The 17,235-nt window shown below is 48.8% G+C and overlaps 1 protein-coding gene across 23 annotated transcripts in view; it reads right to left on the minus strand.

The window, feature by feature from the left end:
* Positions 1-11,890: 11,890 nt before the first annotated feature.
* Positions 11,891-17,235, minus strand: part of NCOR2 (nuclear receptor corepressor 2) — a 343,395-nt gene continuing 338,050 nt past the window's right edge. For all 23 annotated transcript variants that reach the window (XM_081892760.1, XM_081892767.1, XM_081892762.1 and 20 more), the window contains one exon: positions 11,891-16,819. In XM_081892760.1, coding sequence (XP_081748886.1) covers positions 16,638-16,819 — 182 coding nt within the window. In that variant the 3' untranslated portion in view covers positions 11,891-16,637. The remainder of the gene's footprint in view (positions 16,820-17,235) is intronic.

Here is a 17,235-nt window from a genome sequence, read left to right on the forward strand (position 1 = left end):
TCATCTTGGGCCACCAAAAGTCTCTGGCTACTAATTCCGCCGTCTTGTCCTTGCCGAAGTGCCCGGCGCTGGGCGCGTCGTGTAACTGCTGCAGGACTTTCGCGTGGAGGTCGTCTCCCGGCACGTAGAGAGCCCCTTTGCGGATGAGCAGTCCGTCGCGTATCTGGAACTTGTCCTTCGCTGTGCCTCTTCGCACCTCCTCCATCTTGGATTGTGCGAACGAATCCGTCTGCAGTGCGCGACGTACCGCGTCCAGGTCCATGGTGGCTGAAGCGCACGCCCACGCTTTCGGTGCGAAAATGTGTTTGGCTGCCACCAGTGCCGCTTCCTCGAGATACTGTGGCTTCCTGGATAGCGCATCCGCCATGACGTTGTTGTCTCCCGGGATGTATTCTATCCGGAAGTCGAAATCCGCAAAGAACTCCACCCAGTGGATGTGTCTCTGGTTCAGGAACCGCGCTGTGCGCCAGTACTCCAGGTTCTTATGGTCCGTGCGGACCTGCACTGTGTGCTTGGCTCCGATGACGAAGTGCCGCCACGCCTTGAAGGCTGCATGAATGGCCAGCAACTCCCTGTCCCAGATGGTGTAGTTCTGTTCCGACTTGCTGAGTTTCCTGGAGTAGAATGCGCATGGCCTCCAGTCCCCTTGCGGATCTTGCTGCAACAGGACCGCCCCCACCGCTCTGTCCGAGGCGTCCATTTCAACCCTCATTGGTTTGCTGGGGTTTACGTGTAGCAGCTGTTCTTCGGACGCGAAGAGACGCTTGAGTCTCCAAAAGGACTGCTCCGCCTGGTCCATCCAGGTGAACTTCTTCTTGGAGCTGAGGGTGTCCGTGATGGCCGCCGTCTCCATCGCGAACCCCTTGATGAACTTGCGATAAAAGTTGGCGAAGGCGACGAACTTCTGGACCTCCTTCCGATTGCGCGGGCTCTTCCAGTCCAACACCGAGCGAACCTTGGTGCTGTCCATGGCGAGTCCCTTGTCGGACAGCTTGTAGCCCAGGAAATCCACCTCCGTCATGTCGAACTGGCACTTCTCAAGTTTGGCGTAAAGTCTGTGCTCCCGTAGTCTCTGCAGGACCTCCTTGACGTCTCCCTCGTGAGCCTCCTGCGATCCCGAGAAGATCAAGATGTCATCTAGGAAGCAGACGCACTTCTTGTAGAGGAGTCCCGCTAACACGTGGTGCATGAAGGCTTGGAAACAATGGGAGCCATTTTGCAGACCAAACGGCATAACTCGATATTCATAGGTGCCTAAAGGCATAAACATGGCCGTCTTCCACTCATCGCCCTCCCGCATGCGTATAAGGTTGTACGCCCCTCGTAGATCCAACTTGGTGAAGATTCGTCCCTTCCTCACCGTCGCGAGCAGGTCGTCGATCTTGGGCATGGGGAATGCTGTGGGCTTTGTCCTGGAATTGATGATTCTGTAATCAACTACCAGCCTCCGTTGGGGCGTGTCTTTCTTCTTCACGAAAAACACCGGACTGCCCCCCACTGCTTTGGATTCTTGGATGAATCCCCGCTTCAAGTTGTGATCTATGAACTCCCTGAGTTCTTGCAGTTCGTCTTCAGACATGGAATACAGTTTTCCAGTCGGCAGCGTCGCCCCCGGCAGGAGGTCAATCTTGCAGTCGTAGGGCCTGTGGGGAGGCAGCTTGTCCGCTTCCTTCTCGCAGAAGACCTCCAAAATCGCCTTGTACTTGTTGGGTACCGCTTGCACCATGCCTAAGTGTAGCTGTGGTTCATCCTCTTGCCCCTCATCTTCCTGGCTGGTCCGGATGCAGTGTTCTGCGCAGTAGGAGGAGCAGAAGGTCAATTGACGCTGGTACCATGCTAATGCCGGGCTGTGCCTATCCAGCCAACTCATGCCCAACACTATGGGCGTGTCCGACAGGTGGGTGACATTGAAGCTGATGATTTCGCGGTGATTTCCAATTTGCATTACCATAGGTGGTGTTTGCTGTACCACCTGTCCTCCCAGTAGCTCTCTGCCATCGACCGTGACGACGTTTAGGGGCATCGTGGCTGGTAGGAGCGCTATGCGATGTTGCCTGATGAAGTCCACTCCTACAAAGTCTGCATTACTACCAGAGTCAATGGTAATAAGGACTTCCAGGGTGAGTCCATTGGGCAGCTGGAGCGATGCGGTGAGTTGCACCACTGGTTTGGGCAGGAGGGGGTCTGTGGGCTGTAAAATCTCTGGGGACTGCTTCACTGACTCGCCTGGCTGGGCCCCAGTGCCTCTGCCTCCAAGCAGGCTTCGTCGTTTCCCTGCAGCTGTTCCCCCTGCTGAACTGCTCCCCTTACTGTTGCTGAGGCTGCAGTGTGCCTCTGGATCCTCTGGGGACACTCTTTGGCCATGTGCTGTGCACTGTTGCAGATATAACACTTCCTGCTCCCTCTAGGAGCCTTCGCCTTGACTGCTCCTGGTGTTTGGGCTCTGGTCGCTGTCTGAGCCCTGGCACCACCTATCTCCATCAGCTCTTCTCCCCCCCCCCCAGTGGAGGCGTGGATTGCGCGCGCGCTGTCTCTCTGGGTAGGAAGGGAGTTGTTCTGGCTGGTGTGCGTGCCATATGTCCCTCATCCCTGCTCCAAGGGCGTTCTTCCAGGCGCACCCCTATCGCCAGCGCTCTTTGGATGACTTCTGTGGTGCTGTTGGGTCTCTCTCCCCTCGCCAGCTCATCTTTCACGGCCCCATTTAGTCCCTCCCAGAACAGATCCCTGACGGCAGCGGAGTCCTTCTCCCAGCCCAGCACATTTACTAACGCAAAAAAGCGGGAGTGATATTGTCTCACAGTGGCTTTGCCCTGCTTCAGTCCATGCATTTCCCTCCTGGCCACATCCACATCTACCGTTGATTTAAAACAATCGTCCATAGCCTTGATAAAGGCTTTTGAATCTTGGAGGGCGGGATCATTTTCGCGCCATAAATTGCGCAGCCACGCTTTAGCTTCCCCATGCAGATGAGTTATTATGAAGCCTACTTTCTCCTCCTCATCTCTAAAGTCTTTCCGAAGCAAATTGAGCGCGAAAACTATGTCTGCTTTGAAGTTAGGATACTGCTGCAGGTTCCCGTCGAAGTGGGCTACGATGCTGCCCCCCCTCTTCCCGAGGCCAACTCCCTCCAGCTTGGGTCCTGGCAGCCCCTCTTTGCCCAAACGTTCCCACCTGGTTTGCAGATCCCGGCAGAGCGCTACTGCTTCTTCCTCTCTCTTTCTGGATGCTGCTACTTCTGCGTAAAGCCTCGTGACTGCTTCTTGCAGGTCTGTCACCTTCTCCTCTGTAGTCATCTTTGCCTATCTTCGTGAGCTCGCAAAACACCAAGTTTTGCCCCTCGCTGCGCCAACTCACGCTGCGAGGGTTCAATTCTATAAGGAGACGGAGCTTACTGTCAGAGCTGCCCGAGGTCCCAGCTCACAAAGGACCAACGCCAGTTCGTTGTTATATACAAAAGTCTTTATTGAAGTTCAGTTTCGCTTTCAAAGCCGCAGCGCGCAGCTCTACGTCTCAAACTCTAGACCGCTGAAGCTCCGTCTGAATCTCCTCCCCCCAGACACCAGTTTAAGACTCTAGCCTTGCTCCACCTCTTCCTTTGCTCTTTCCTCCTCTGGTTCCGCCTGTCCGCTGGGGTCTTGCCCTTTCTAGACTCTTCTGACGCTGAGTCCCCTGAGTCTTCCCCCTGCCTCCGGCGGGCTTTAGGACCTGGTTCCCAATCCGGGTTTTCTGCTGTCCCGCGCGCCTGTACATTCGAACTTGGCGTGCGCGCCCAGCCGGCAACCTTCCTCCTGACCGTTACACTGCTCCTGTCACTGCTTCCCCCTTCGGGGAGGCTAGCTGGACCTGACTTCCCCTCCGTTCCCCCACTCTCCGATAGAGGTGTGGTCAGCCCTGACTCATCTTCTCTCCCTGCTGGAGGAGACGCTGGCCCTGATACATGGGACTCTTCCCCCCCACTACGCTCTGGTGGGGAAGCTGGTCCTGATCTCCCGCTGCTGCTTTGGGAGTCCCCGCTGGCCCCTTGCTTCTGGTGCGTCCCCCCTGGGACCCCCCTTGCCCTGGCCATCGGCGGCCCCCTCTGGGAATCTTCTGATTCGCTGGAGAAGCTCATGGAATCTCTCGGGTCACTGTCATACTCCCCTACGCTGCCCTCAGATTCTTCCCCTTCGCTCTCCATTTCCTCTCTCCCCTGTGCCTCTGCTCCTGAGCCCCTGACAATAGTTTTATCTAATTTATTTAGAATACCAAGAGCTGCTTTTATATAATCTGATGAACGGAGCCTCAGCTGCTCATGGCTGAGGAATGGGGCAAATCTGTCAGTTTTGGTTTCTCTCATTCTTCTAGTCTTAAGTTCAGTTCTCCACATTTCTGCAGCAGTTTGCAATTAAAATAAAAAATAAGTCCTTATGACAATTCATCAGCATTTCAGTGCAGATATATTTTGATATATACATTTTTGTATTTGATTTTGCTAAACATGCCCATTTTTCGCAAAGCAATTTTCCTTAATATAGTTAATTTTTTATGCTGTTTACATGAATATATTCAGTTTTGTGCACACATTACCCTAGTATATGTGATTTTGTAAACATAACTTAGCTGGAGAACTGCACTGCAAAATTCAAGGGAATGAGAATTTTGAAGGATCACACATGGTTTCAGAAAGTGTGGATTAGGTAGGTTTGCCTTGAAATGTGAGTGGAATCAGATTTCTCCTTTATCCTGACTCAGGGCTGTGATTTATTTTTCCAGTTTATATTTGCACATCATACATTTTTCATCATACATTGTTTCTATAGAGATTTCCCAACTCATCACGCCATGGCATTCTAAGTCAGTGTTTCCCAACCGGTGTTCCGCGGCACACTAGTGTGCCGCCGGACGTTGCCTAGTGTGCCGTGGGAGGGAGGCGGGCGAGTCGGGCTAATCCTCCGGCCCCGCTCCCCCGGGGAACGTGCCCCGTCATCCGCTTCTGCCTTGCTCCCTGTGACAGGAATTCCCCAAACTGCATCAGCATCTGCCGCTTGCCCAGCAGCCCCGGCGCTGCCTTGCGCCCGGCACCCCCGCCATCCTCGGCGCAGGGAGCGAGGGGCGCGCAGGCAGGCGCTGCCCGGCGGAGCGACGGCTCCTTCCGAGCGGCTGGCAGTGTCTGGGCATGACTGGCCTCCCGCCTGGTCCCGCGGCGGCTGCAGACGCGGCCGAAGCAGTGCAGGGAAGGAGACGCCCGGCCGCCCAGCCCCGCCCCGCACGCTCCCACTCTCTCTCGGCGGCCGGGGAGCGGGGCCAAAGCGGGCCCCCACTTGAGTGGCGGCTGCGTGAGCCAATAGGCGAGCTGGGGCAGAGGGGGAGGCGGGGCTCCGGAGAACAAAGGAGGGAGGGGGCACCCGGGAGAAGGGGGCGGGGCGGGAGGAGTGGGGAGCGCGGCGCTGCGCCCGGGACGCCCCAGTTCCGCCGGGTTAGAAGCCGGCGGCCTACCTCTGCTGGCCGTGGAAGGCAGCCGGGTCTGGGTCGCGCCCCGAGAGTGGCGGGGTCCGCGCACAGCCTGCCCTCCAGGCTGGGAAGTGGCTCCTAGGCTCCGCCTGAAGCCACGCAGAGCCCGCAAGGCGCCCTCGGCGCAACTTGGCCGGGGCAAAAGGCGAAGCTCTGGAGGGAAAGGCGGCCGGATTCCCCTCCTCGGCGGGTCCGGTGGTCTCCCGCCTCCTCTGAGGAAGGGTCTCTTCTTCAGCTTTTCTGATCCTTCGTGGCCCCGTTGGGAGAAGCCGAAATAAATAATGGCCGTGCCATTAAAGTTCTCTCTTTTATAAAAGGGATCCTAATAGAATCGTAGAGTTGGAAGGGATCCCCAGGGCTATCCAGTACTGTACAACCCCTGCAGTGCAGGAATCTCAGCCATAGCATCCATGGCAGACAGACATCCCACCTCTGCTTAAAAACCTCCAAGAAGGGAAAAACCTCCCGAGGGAGACCATTCCCCTGTTGAACAGCCCTTACCAGCAGAAAGTTCTTTCCCATGTTTAGTCAAAATCTTTATTGTAACGTGAATCCACTGGTTCGAGTCCTACCTTCTCTACCTTCTATGCTGTTACTATTTATTTATTTATTTTTACATAAGTAAAAAGTGACCTTTCCCCATCTGGCATGGTGGTGTGCCTCAAGATTTTTTTCATGAAACAAGTGTGCCTTTGCCCAAAAAAGGTTGGGAAACACTGTTCTAAGTATCCCTTGTTTTGCTGCATATCCGTTAGTTTTTCTACCCCATTTTCCTCCCATCAATTTTTTTGTTGTTGTTAACTGTTGCTCAAAGTACTACCCCTACTTGTAGAACATTTTGGTGTCATATCATTTTAGGTATTCTTCAAAATACAGTATTCCCACTCGCCCCTTATTTTGGCTGTCATATTTTCTAGTTCTGCAAGCATCAGTTTATACAGCCATTGCTCTTTTGTTGGAATACCTCTTTCTTCCCAATTCCTGGCATTTGCTCTTCAAGCTGCAGCTGCTGCATAGAGGAATAAATTATATGCCTTCTTTGGTATCTTTTTTAATTCCTCATGTACCATCTCCCAAAATTCTTTGGCATGTTTGCCCCCCCCCCATATGCATAAGAGAGCCTTCTACCTCTGAGCACTTCCAACAGAATTTAGACCCTCTTTTATACATTTCAATGTCTTTGCTGGCATTAACTACCACCTGTAAACCACCTTTTGTATATCTCCATTTATCAAATAACGGGTTGCAAAATTCATTGTTCTATTCCATAGCTGCTGTTTCAATGTTGTGTCCAATAACTATTGCCCAGTGTAACATTGCAGTTGTAACTAATTCATCTTTAGTCTCCCACTCTAATAGGATTTTATATGTTTTATATATAAGGTTTTTTTTTTGTTATTTCCCAATACCGTGTGTTGCTTCTGAGCCACCATGAGCTCAGAAACACATTTCCCGAGGCGAATGTGTCAGTCCCTGAAAAGGTGAACAGTTGCCTAGACAAGAGCAAGTTACTGTCAATGTGAAAGTGCCTTGAAGAGATTTTTTTACTGCACCAGAGAATCTAGTCATAGGGCTTTTCAAAGGTGCCACCATTTCCCGTCACCTTTCCCAAAGCCAAGACACAGCCACGAAAGAAGGCAGCATGGAGATTTTGGGAGCGCCGAGAGGCTTTAAGATTCCCCTTGAAAACATCCAATAAAAACAGTCTACTGTGCATGGAAAAGAAGGGAGGGAAGGAGCCTCCAGTCACACATATTCTGTGGTCAAGTGCTTCCTGCCATTTGTTAGCACTGCCAGTAAAAATGAGGGATTGTTTGATCCCCTTCCCTTTTTATCGAGCTGCAGGAAATGGCAAGCTCACATTTTGAAAAGAACCCCCCTCCCCGCCGCCCTCGCCTCCTCAAAATATGACATTTAGGGAATGGAGTATTTCAGCGCTGACAGGACGGATCAGCTCAGAGAAGTTGGGGAATTAAAGCAGAGCCCTTTCACACCCTGACAACTTGGCTGTGGACTAGCCGCTCTTACAGCCTGGTCCCCTTGCTTCCCAAAAGAGTTTCTGAGAGGGGCAGGGGGAAACATTGGACATTTAGGCCACTGACATTTTTTAGTGGTGGGAAATGTTTCTGTGCATTTTTGTTACTATGTATCTGTAGGTGTGCATACTTGGTTTCTGTCCGCTGCTGACACCCACACCTCCCTACCTCCACTCTCCGCTTAGACTAAAAGTCCCGTCCAGCTGGAGGGGCTACTGTGAGGCCAGCACCCCAGCACACATCTGCTGGATAGACATTCTCTGACGCATTTGAGCCTTCCTTGCTTTGCGCCCAAACTCAGGATCTGTGGTTGCAAGTGCATTGCAGAGGAAAGGCGAGGATTCTTGATCCTCTTCACAAAGTTAAGTCGGTGCATTTGTAGTCACGCTGCTGTGTTGCATTTCTGCTCACATTGGAGGCTGTTTCTTCTGCTTCCCTTGTCCATGGCTTTTTTCAAACCCCTGCCTTCCTTTCCTTGACCCTTTGCTTCTTTTCTGTGCCTTCTGCCCAGTGCAGACTTCCCCAGAAGACGTAAGCTGTTCTGGGTGCCCTGGGCACTTCAGCAAACGGAATCCTGCAACCTGACCACCACCGCCGCCCCTTGAGTTCAGATTTTAAGACACAGCGGCAGGCGGGGAGTGGGGGCAACCAACATCATTATCATAGCCAAGAATGGTGATGGTGATCTCAAAGTAAAATTGCACTTTATTTAGCACTTCAGAGCAGGGATGGGCAAATGTGTCAATTTTTCTCCCAGTTTCTCATTTTCCCCCACTATTAAGTTCAGTTCTTCACGTATCCACATCAGTTTGTGATTTTTTAAAAGCCTTCCTCAGGATTTTAGCATGCACTTTTCCCAATATACACATTTTTTGTATGGTTTTGTCAAAGGTACATCTTTTCCAAGCAATTCCCCACCCCCGCCCTAAATGAATTTATTTTCAGTAATCTTTTAATGCACACTTTCTCCTGGCATTCACATTTTTGTGCACATTGCTTGGCAGGAGAACTGTGCTGCAAAAGTTGGACAAGTGCAAATTTTGAAAGATTTCTTCTTTCTTGTATTTTTGGGGAAAGTGCCATGTAGGTCCACCTTTAAACAGGAACTGGATTGAACCTATTTATTAGGAAGGGTTTGGGAACAATTAATCTACTTCACAGTTTGGGAGATTATCAGCCATTACCAGAACAAATCTGCAAATGGAAGGTGCTTGCAGAAGGAGCTGAAGAATTGCAGTGGAGTTAGGCTGGCATGGAAGGAATGAAGGAAGAAGAAAGGAGTCATTTAAAGAGCTATTTCGCAGCTCAGTGCAAGTCCAAAGTAAACCCCAGGCCTGTCTGTGGTGCCTTTTAACAAGGCAGGGCTTTGCTTGCTTATTCCACCTTCCCTGTCTCAGCCAGATGAAAAAAAACATGGGGGTGGGGTCTCATTTAAAAGCTCCATTTATAAGTTACACAAACATGCACCCCTACTTCCTCTGGCATGTTGTCTTGCTGAGGCGCTGGCAGCAGCATACAGGTCATCGCTGTCCTCGCCGCTTCTCAGCCTTTTCATTTCCCAATTTGTCTTGTTTTGGGAAAGTGTTTGAAAATCTGTTCTGTCTGAAGAGCAGCACTTAGTATTCCTTGGAATGAATTGCTATATATATCACCGTTGGAGGGGGCAGTGGTGGTGGTGGGCGATGCAATGGGGAAATGAGATTTTATTTTGGGGGATCAGTCATACATACTTAACAAACAGAAACAAAAGGCCCCTCGAGATGTCATTTTCATTGTGCACTCAGACTTTTGTGCTCAGTGTCTTACCGGGGTGCTCACATACACAATCCTGCTTTCAATATTGTTTGTGCAGTTTCATACAGACATACTGCTTTGTTTCCAATCACCACATCCCATAGTGTCCTGCTGAAACCCTGATTCAGGTGTGTGTGTCTTGCTTTTGTTGCAAGCATGCCCCTCCTGACGGCAGCCTTTGAATAACATGCCAGGACGACGAGTAACAAGCAGAATGAATGGATGTCCAGCATAAATCCACCATTACTATTGTTGTCTCACTGTTATGTTGCAAAATACACCTGTTCCAATATGGAATGTGTGGCATGGGCTGTGCAGTCAACTGCAATTTAAGTGGCTAAGCTGGGAAAGGTTGCTTGGCTGCTAGGTCTAGTCTCAGAGCAGCGTTGTGTAATTTCAGCAGTTGCAGGGCAAGCTAGGCTGGTGGACACCCCTTTCTTCCATGCCCCCCTCTCCCCCCACATGGCTGGGCTTGCTGATTTGCGATCCAAGTTTCTTAGGGATCAGCCCTCCATCTGTTCTCTGGGGGAACAGGATCACGTTCGGCCACACAGGTTATAATTTCTTCATTGTGATTAGTGAAGTTTTTGGCATTCCCTTTTCTTAGCACTGGGGACGCGGGTGGCGCTGTGGGTTAAAGCCTCAGCGCCTAGGGCTTGCCGATCGAAAGGTCGGCGTTTCGAATCCCTGCTGCGAGGTGCGCTCCCGCTGCTCGGTCCCAGCGCCTGCCAACCTAGCAGTTCGAAAGCACCCTTGGGTGCAAGTAGATAAATAGGGACCGCTTTCTAGCAGGAAGGTAAACGGCGTTTCCGTGTGCAGCTCTGGCTCGCCAGAGCAGCGATGTCACGCTGGCCATGTGACCCGGAAGTGTCTCCGGACAGCGCTGGCCCCTGGCCTCTTAAGTGAGATGGGCGCACAACCCCAGAGTCTGGCAAGACTGGCCCGTACGGGCAGGGGTACCTTTACCTTTACCTTTTTTCTTAGCACTAAAGCACTGTTTGGGGGTGGGGGAAGGGGAGCAGGAAGATCTTCTATCCACCTTAGAAAAGGGCCATTTATGGGACTTCTTCTGCACCAAAAATTGCTGGCTAGGTCAGAAAAGCCTGCCTTTGTCCAGACTGGTTTTCTGCCTCTACAATTCTCAACTTGTTCTGAAGCAAAGAAAAAAGGCCTGTGTGTTGGCTTCTCTAGGGAATGATGCTCAATAAAGCCAACGCAAACTGCTGAGGGAGGAGAAAGAAGGCCTGGTTTTGGTTCCTGCTCCCTTCTGCTGCCAGCAATAAAATGTACAACCACCGCCAGCAGCTGAGCACCCTACCTTCACTCCTTCCAAATAAATGAAACTGCTGGCCTTAAGAAATGCTGCCATCTAGCTGGCCAGACCTGGAACTGACACACATCCTTAAGCAGGACAAACTTCTCACTTGCCACCAATGGTGCAGCAACATTCAATGTAACAAACTTCAGTCCTCTGAATTGTAAAGTGATGCATGTGATTTTACAACTGTCCTGATGCTACTTGGAAGACAAAACACCACTAGGCTATTTTGCAGATTGGCATATATATGAGGAGGTAATGTGGGACCCCAGCTGACTGCTTTGTGGGCAGTTCTCTATGGTGGAGTGGCATGGTGGGCAGTACAGCTGGGAGACTTTGTTCAGGTGTCAGAAGTGATGACCTCGTCTGCCAGAATGCCATGGTAATGGATGGACCTTCTTTACTCTGGAAGTGAAAAAGTGGCTTCCAAATTCCTTTGCGACAGATAAGCAGAGAGGATGTTGGGGAATGAGGGAAATAACTGCAAGATGAGTGCTGCTCTCCTTTCCTTACTTTACACTAGCAGATTCAGGAAATGTGTTATTTGCAAGATTCTCTCTCAGTGTGTATAGACTAATACACTTTCCATATAATTATACAGAATGGATAAACAGAGCTGCCTACATTTCTGGATTCTCCCTGGGGGTAGGAAAGAAAGGACAGCTTAAATTGAGGCACAAAGTCAATCCAGGAAGCTGTGCTAGCAGCTTTCAAATTGTGAACATGTGAAACAACACTTGGGGAAGTGCTGTGCAAAATGTGTTTTAAAGCTGCTCCATGCTGCATTTCCAGGCTCTGGGCTGGGCAATCTCTGAGCTTCTATGTGATGCTGAACTTCAGTTCACGTAGCCAATGATTAGGGATGACGATGTTGAAATTCACCAACATCTGCAGGGGATCACCAACATCTGCAGGGGATCACAGGTTCCCTAGTCCTACTTTAGAGTCACAGCTTCCAGATTTTAATATAAGCGTAAGGCCCTCCTGTGGCTCCCAGCAACTGGTATGCCAAAGGTCACAGACAAAGAGCACAGCCATCATGAGTGGCACCCATGGAAAACATGCAAGTCTTCCAAATGAAATAGTATAAAAGCATGAGAGTAGCAGGTGCCCGTTTCCTCCTTTAGACAGTTGCTCTGCTCCACAAGACTCCCGGTTGGGTTCAGTGATGAGGGCTCCTGCATGCTTTGCCCCATCCTGTCATATGAAATAGCCATTTTTAACATCACACACAAGAATCATGAGAGCTCCATTTTGCTGGCAATAAGCTTCTCCCCTCTCTTTTTTTATTTAAACAGTAAGGCAGTGCTCTGACACTGCAAACCCACAGTGCTTGCTTAGTGGGCATGTAGAGCGAAAAACCAAAATAACAACAGTGAACAAAAACTTCACTTTCAGTAGAAGAAAAAAAACCCCAACCTTTTAGAGCAAGCTGCATAAATATTTACAACTTAGCAGTTTCTATATACAGTCCATTCTATCATACAACTTGCTTTGAAACAACTATGCACAATTTGGTTGTACAAAAGATAGATTTCTTTTCCCCCCCTCCCCCTTGTACATTTCAAACAATAAAATTGTCCTTTTAATCTCTTTTTTTGTTTTTTGTTTTTATGTGTTTGTACAAATTACAAAGTTGGTAACACTTCAAACTTTAATAGTTTAACATAACTTCCTTTTTTCTTGATTGCACAATTAATAAAAAAAATCATAGCCAGGTAGCACAATAGAGATCTATATGTCACTAAAACCGACACAAATTATGCAGACAATTGTGTATGAAGGATGGCTTTCCTTTGAAGCTAACACACAGTGCTCGGTGCTCACCTTATGTAGAGCTAACAGTCAATGGGGACGAGGCTCGTCTGCATTTGGTTGAACTGTAGTGAGTTAGGTTTTACCGAGATCTGGCTTGTGCGTGCAAGTACACACATGGATATGTGCCAGGCCACTGATTCAGGCACAAAGAAAACGTGTGTGGATGTATTTCTTATACATGCACACGCAAATGGAATAATATGTATACACAGAACCCAAGAGTATATATATATATAAATATATACACACACACATGTACAGAGAATGTACAATGTCTGGTAATGCGGGAATAACCTTTTGGAAGGGAGGAGGGGCTATTCCTAAATCCCTTAGTGGAATGTACACATGACCTCAACTTGCAAGCAGTGGCAAGAGATGGTGTTCCAAAATTGTGAACGTGTCGGTCAAGGAAAGGCTACGTGAAGCAGCACAAATTCAATATGGTCTAACAACAATAAAATAACCTCGTCAGCTGTGAGCAAATCCTATCTGATCTGTGCAAATGGTTCTGTGATGAGTAAGACAAAATTTTTGTGGGCAGCAAGTCTACAAAAATGTGGTCTGTGTATGTCACTTAAAAAAAAACACAGCCAAGGGCATTTGGACCAGTGATATAAATATGGATATTTTTAAAAAGATCAGGGTAAATACTGGTTAAAGCACAAAGAACCTTAGACCTACCCTGCACAATGTTTTTCCTACATGGAGATAATCTGAGTGTAGGGAGAAGCATGTATCCCATGATGCAAGAAGCAACACAAGCACAAGCCAGGCAGTCGTCACACACGGACTGGCTTTCTGATTTTTGTGCTTGTGGTAAACTAAACTTTCTCCCTGCACATGGACTCCACAGAGATTATCTTTGCATAGGTAAAAACTCTGTATGAGGCCACCCCCAAGATAAGAAAAGCAGTGGCTGGAAGCGACAGGGGCGAAGGAGAGGGAAGCTGTGCAGGTAAACCTAACACTGCCAGTGTCCAATAATCGCAATAAATCCTGCTTCATCTATCACTGGGTTTGTTGGGCAAAACATGCTCTATTTTCCAGTTATTACTTGATTGCAAATTAGGATGATTGTGTAAGAGTGAGTTACTGACTTGGCCTAAATGAACTGATGGGAGGAGAGATGCTTTCGTGTTAAGATTGACAGTCAACTACACTGCAGAACAGTCACTGGCAGAAACTCCATCTGTGCCAACAGGCTATTGCTGACACTGGGTGTAATCCCAGCCAAGTCTCACCTCTCCGCAAGCTATTTGGCCCAACGTTGCACAATCAGCATCCAGTCATGCTTGTGGGGGCGTCCCTTTCCTTGTCAGAGAGGAGTGAGTGGGCCTTCTGTCACTGGGAAAGATTTAAAGGTTTCACTACTGTGAACTGTAGCTCTTGTGACAGAGCCAGGATTTTAAGCGGCATTCATTGACGACCCCCAAAGTGGTAAAACTTCAGGTCTTGCTAGGACTGAAGAAGCAGGTATCGCTGGCATTCTTGCAAGAATGGTCTTAGGCACATGCGGCTAAGTATATTTCAGTATAAAACTCTTTAACCACTTTTCTGCTAAGAACACTCAAAGGTGGTGTATGTGAAATGATAAAACAATGCAAATAAGATGAAGTGACACAAAACAGCATGCAGGCACAAAGTACTGGTTTGGTGGTTGTTTTGTCACTAACACAACTGTGGCTCAGTTCTGGGTTATGACATTTCCCATAAGCTGATGAGCAAATTGTTTCACTGTCTATGCAGACAGATTAAGTACAATATACAGAATAGTGTTGGGGGTGGGGAATGCACATGATGTATTTCTTGCCCAGTGAGAAAAGTATCCTCAGGTGGGCCTCTAGAAGGAAGGCCTGGGCATTAAGGGAAGGCCCCTGATGCAAGCTCAAGGCAGCTTCTACTCCCTTTCTGGCATGGGCCTAAGTTGGGTTCTCCTGACCCTGGATTTCAGGGTCCAAATTGGGTACATGTCCACAAAGCGGTCTTTTGGAAGGGTGGCTGTGCTGTTTTAATCTCCTGCAATCCACATGCAACTTGAGCTGAGCTAAGAGGAAGCAGCACTTGGAAAGGTAGACCATGCATGGCTCTAGAATTCCTCCTCTGCCCTGCCTTTTAACCTGGCCAATGTCCTGGCCCCTTTCCTCAGAGCAGTTTGCATGGCGGTAGATCTGTGCCAAACACCTGTGCTGGGGATTTTTGGTTTTGCAAACCTTTAGCAACCAGCAAAGCCCTGCAGGGCATGGAAATGGAGGCAGGGCAGTGTCATTCTGCAAGAACTGTAGCTCTGCTGGGGACAAGTGTTTTAGGAGCAGAGGCTTACAGGATAATGTGATGGATTCTCTCAGTAGATGTTCTTGCACGGAACCTCCAAATTTTTGTGTCTTAACTAGTTTAGCAAACAACAAGCAACAGTTTCATCATCAAAACTGGATGGTGTGTGGGAGAAAGATGGGTGAGAAGGAAAACAAAATAGCAAATCTCACTGTAGAAACAAACTCACACAGTACAAAAACTCTGGTGCTGTGATGTTGAAGTTCCCTGGATGCTGTGTCAAAATACTCAGCTTATGAAAACACGACTCTTGTCTGTTCCTGCAGAGAAGCTGTTCCCCAGATCTGCTCCCTCGAGGGGACAGAATGAAAATGATGTGTGAAAAAAGGGGGAGAATATATATATGACGAAAAAGGAAGTCTAAAGTGTTATGATTGGGGGAGAAGCAAACTCCCACAAATGGAAAAACAGAACATTGTGGGCAAGTCACCAAAAACATGTAAACTTCCTGTGAGTGTCTTGGCCTCTCTCACTGCTCCCAAAAGAGACAAATCTCACTTGAAAAGTGTTCATGTTATCTCCATGCTGGAGTGTTAACTATGCAAACAAGGGCCCTACAGTTGTGACTATATATTTATATATATATAATATATTATATATATACTTCTTCATTTTCTTTTTCTTTTTTAAAAAAACTAAGTTAATACATTCTACTGAATTACAGAACCATTTTGTTGGAACATTGTTACCTCTTGACAGTTCCATACAATGGACAAACCCATCAAAAGCTGGCATGCAACATAGAAATCCTCTTTGTACAGGAGCAGAGACCGAAAAGCAGCATATAACACTGTTTTTAACGTCCTTCCTTGCGCAAACACATCATTTGCCAAAGGTATCAAAAATATACCCTGTAGACCATATACACAGCGTTGTTTTGAAGAAACAACATATTCAAAACAGCTGCTTCCCCCACTCCCCCCCTCTATCTGCAGCTAATGCCAATATAGAGGAATTTGTTTCAATTACAATGCAAACCCAGCATTCCTTTCTCCAAAGGAATCATTCCTTTTCTTTTCCTGTTTTTTGGCTTGTCCTCTGGCTCCTGCATCCAGAGCATTGCTGCCTGAATCTGTATTTGTTGAAAGTTCAGGTGAAGCTCCCCTCCATATATCTCTACGGGTGCAGAGAATAAACTTATTTAACTGTGAGAAACAGAAGAAACCAACACTTTCTTCCAGAGGGCTGCTCTGATTTGTCTCCCTACACGACCAACATGCGACTCCATGGGTGAAATCCCTCGTGAAGGTAAAAAAAGAGGCAGGTTGAAGGAAGGGGCGGCTGAATGAATCCTATTTTCAAGTACTGGATTAACAGGCCACTACAGTGTGCAGAGGAAAGATGGGTCACAGAGGTGGGAACACGCAAGCAGCGCACGCCACCTTCTCCCCATGGGCCCCCGTTCCCCCTCTCTCATCGGGGCTGAAGGACAGAATTGGAATCCCCTGAGTGTTAGTAACCGAGATTCAGCGACTGGTTACAGTCCCTTGGGGGAGCTTTCAGGGCTCCCCACTGCTGCCCCCCATTAGCTTGGTTTAATTTCTTGCTGCAATGGCTCAAGGTATCAGCACCAAATTGGGAGAGAGGATTGGGATGGGTTCCATTTGCTTGGTTGTTTTTTTTTAAGGCTTTAAAACTGAAGAGATTTTTTTTTCCAACTCCCTTCCAGGTGTGACAAATAATATCAGCTGACTGGGACAGTGCTGCTCCTGCGCCTGGGCTAGAACAGCCGCACTCTGCGACAGCCAGCCACAGTCCCCAGGCCCTTGGGCTAACTCAACAGCCAACCTATCAATATCTGTCCATTTGTTGCTGGGCTTTTTCTCCGTCTTGCTTCCTCTTCTCCCTCCTCATTCACTGTCCGAGAGGGTCTCGTACTGCGAGACGAGCAGCGGCTTGGGCTCCTCCTCCCAGCCGTGGTGCTGGCTGTTGGAGTTGCCCTGCGGAACGGAGGCAGGCGGTGGTGGGGCAGCTGCCACCAGACCCGTGGGAAGCCTCATTGTCAGCGGGTTGTATGGAAATGGCGTTGAACCTGCGTTGAGACAGGAGGACAAGGCAAGGTCAAAGAGTTGGCCAACCACTGGCTCAGAAGGTCTCAAATCCTTTGTTCCCAAGGAAGCAGCCTCCCTCTTTTCTTTCTTGCACACTTTCCCAAAAATGTGGCACTGATCCTGGCATTTATTACTCTCCCGCCTCTAGAAGGCACTTTATTAATTTAATAGATTTTTGGCTTGCTTCTAAGGGTTAAAACTCCCACAAAGAGGATTGCAAAATATTTTTAAAAGCAGAGTAAATAATCAAACCATTGAACCCCCCCCCCCAATATGACCCACTGAGAAAGGGAGGGAGGCAGGGGGGGAGGGAGGGACAGCCTCAGTACAGGCTCTTTAGAAGAGTGTTGGATTTTCTTGTGGGAGCAGAGGTGACCAGGTTTCATTCCCATCCTGG

Source organism: Podarcis melisellensis (assembly GCF_964234715.1).
Source record: "Podarcis melisellensis genome assembly, chromosome: 16".
NCBI lineage: Eukaryota > Metazoa > Chordata > Lepidosauria > Squamata > Lacertidae > Podarcis > Podarcis melisellensis.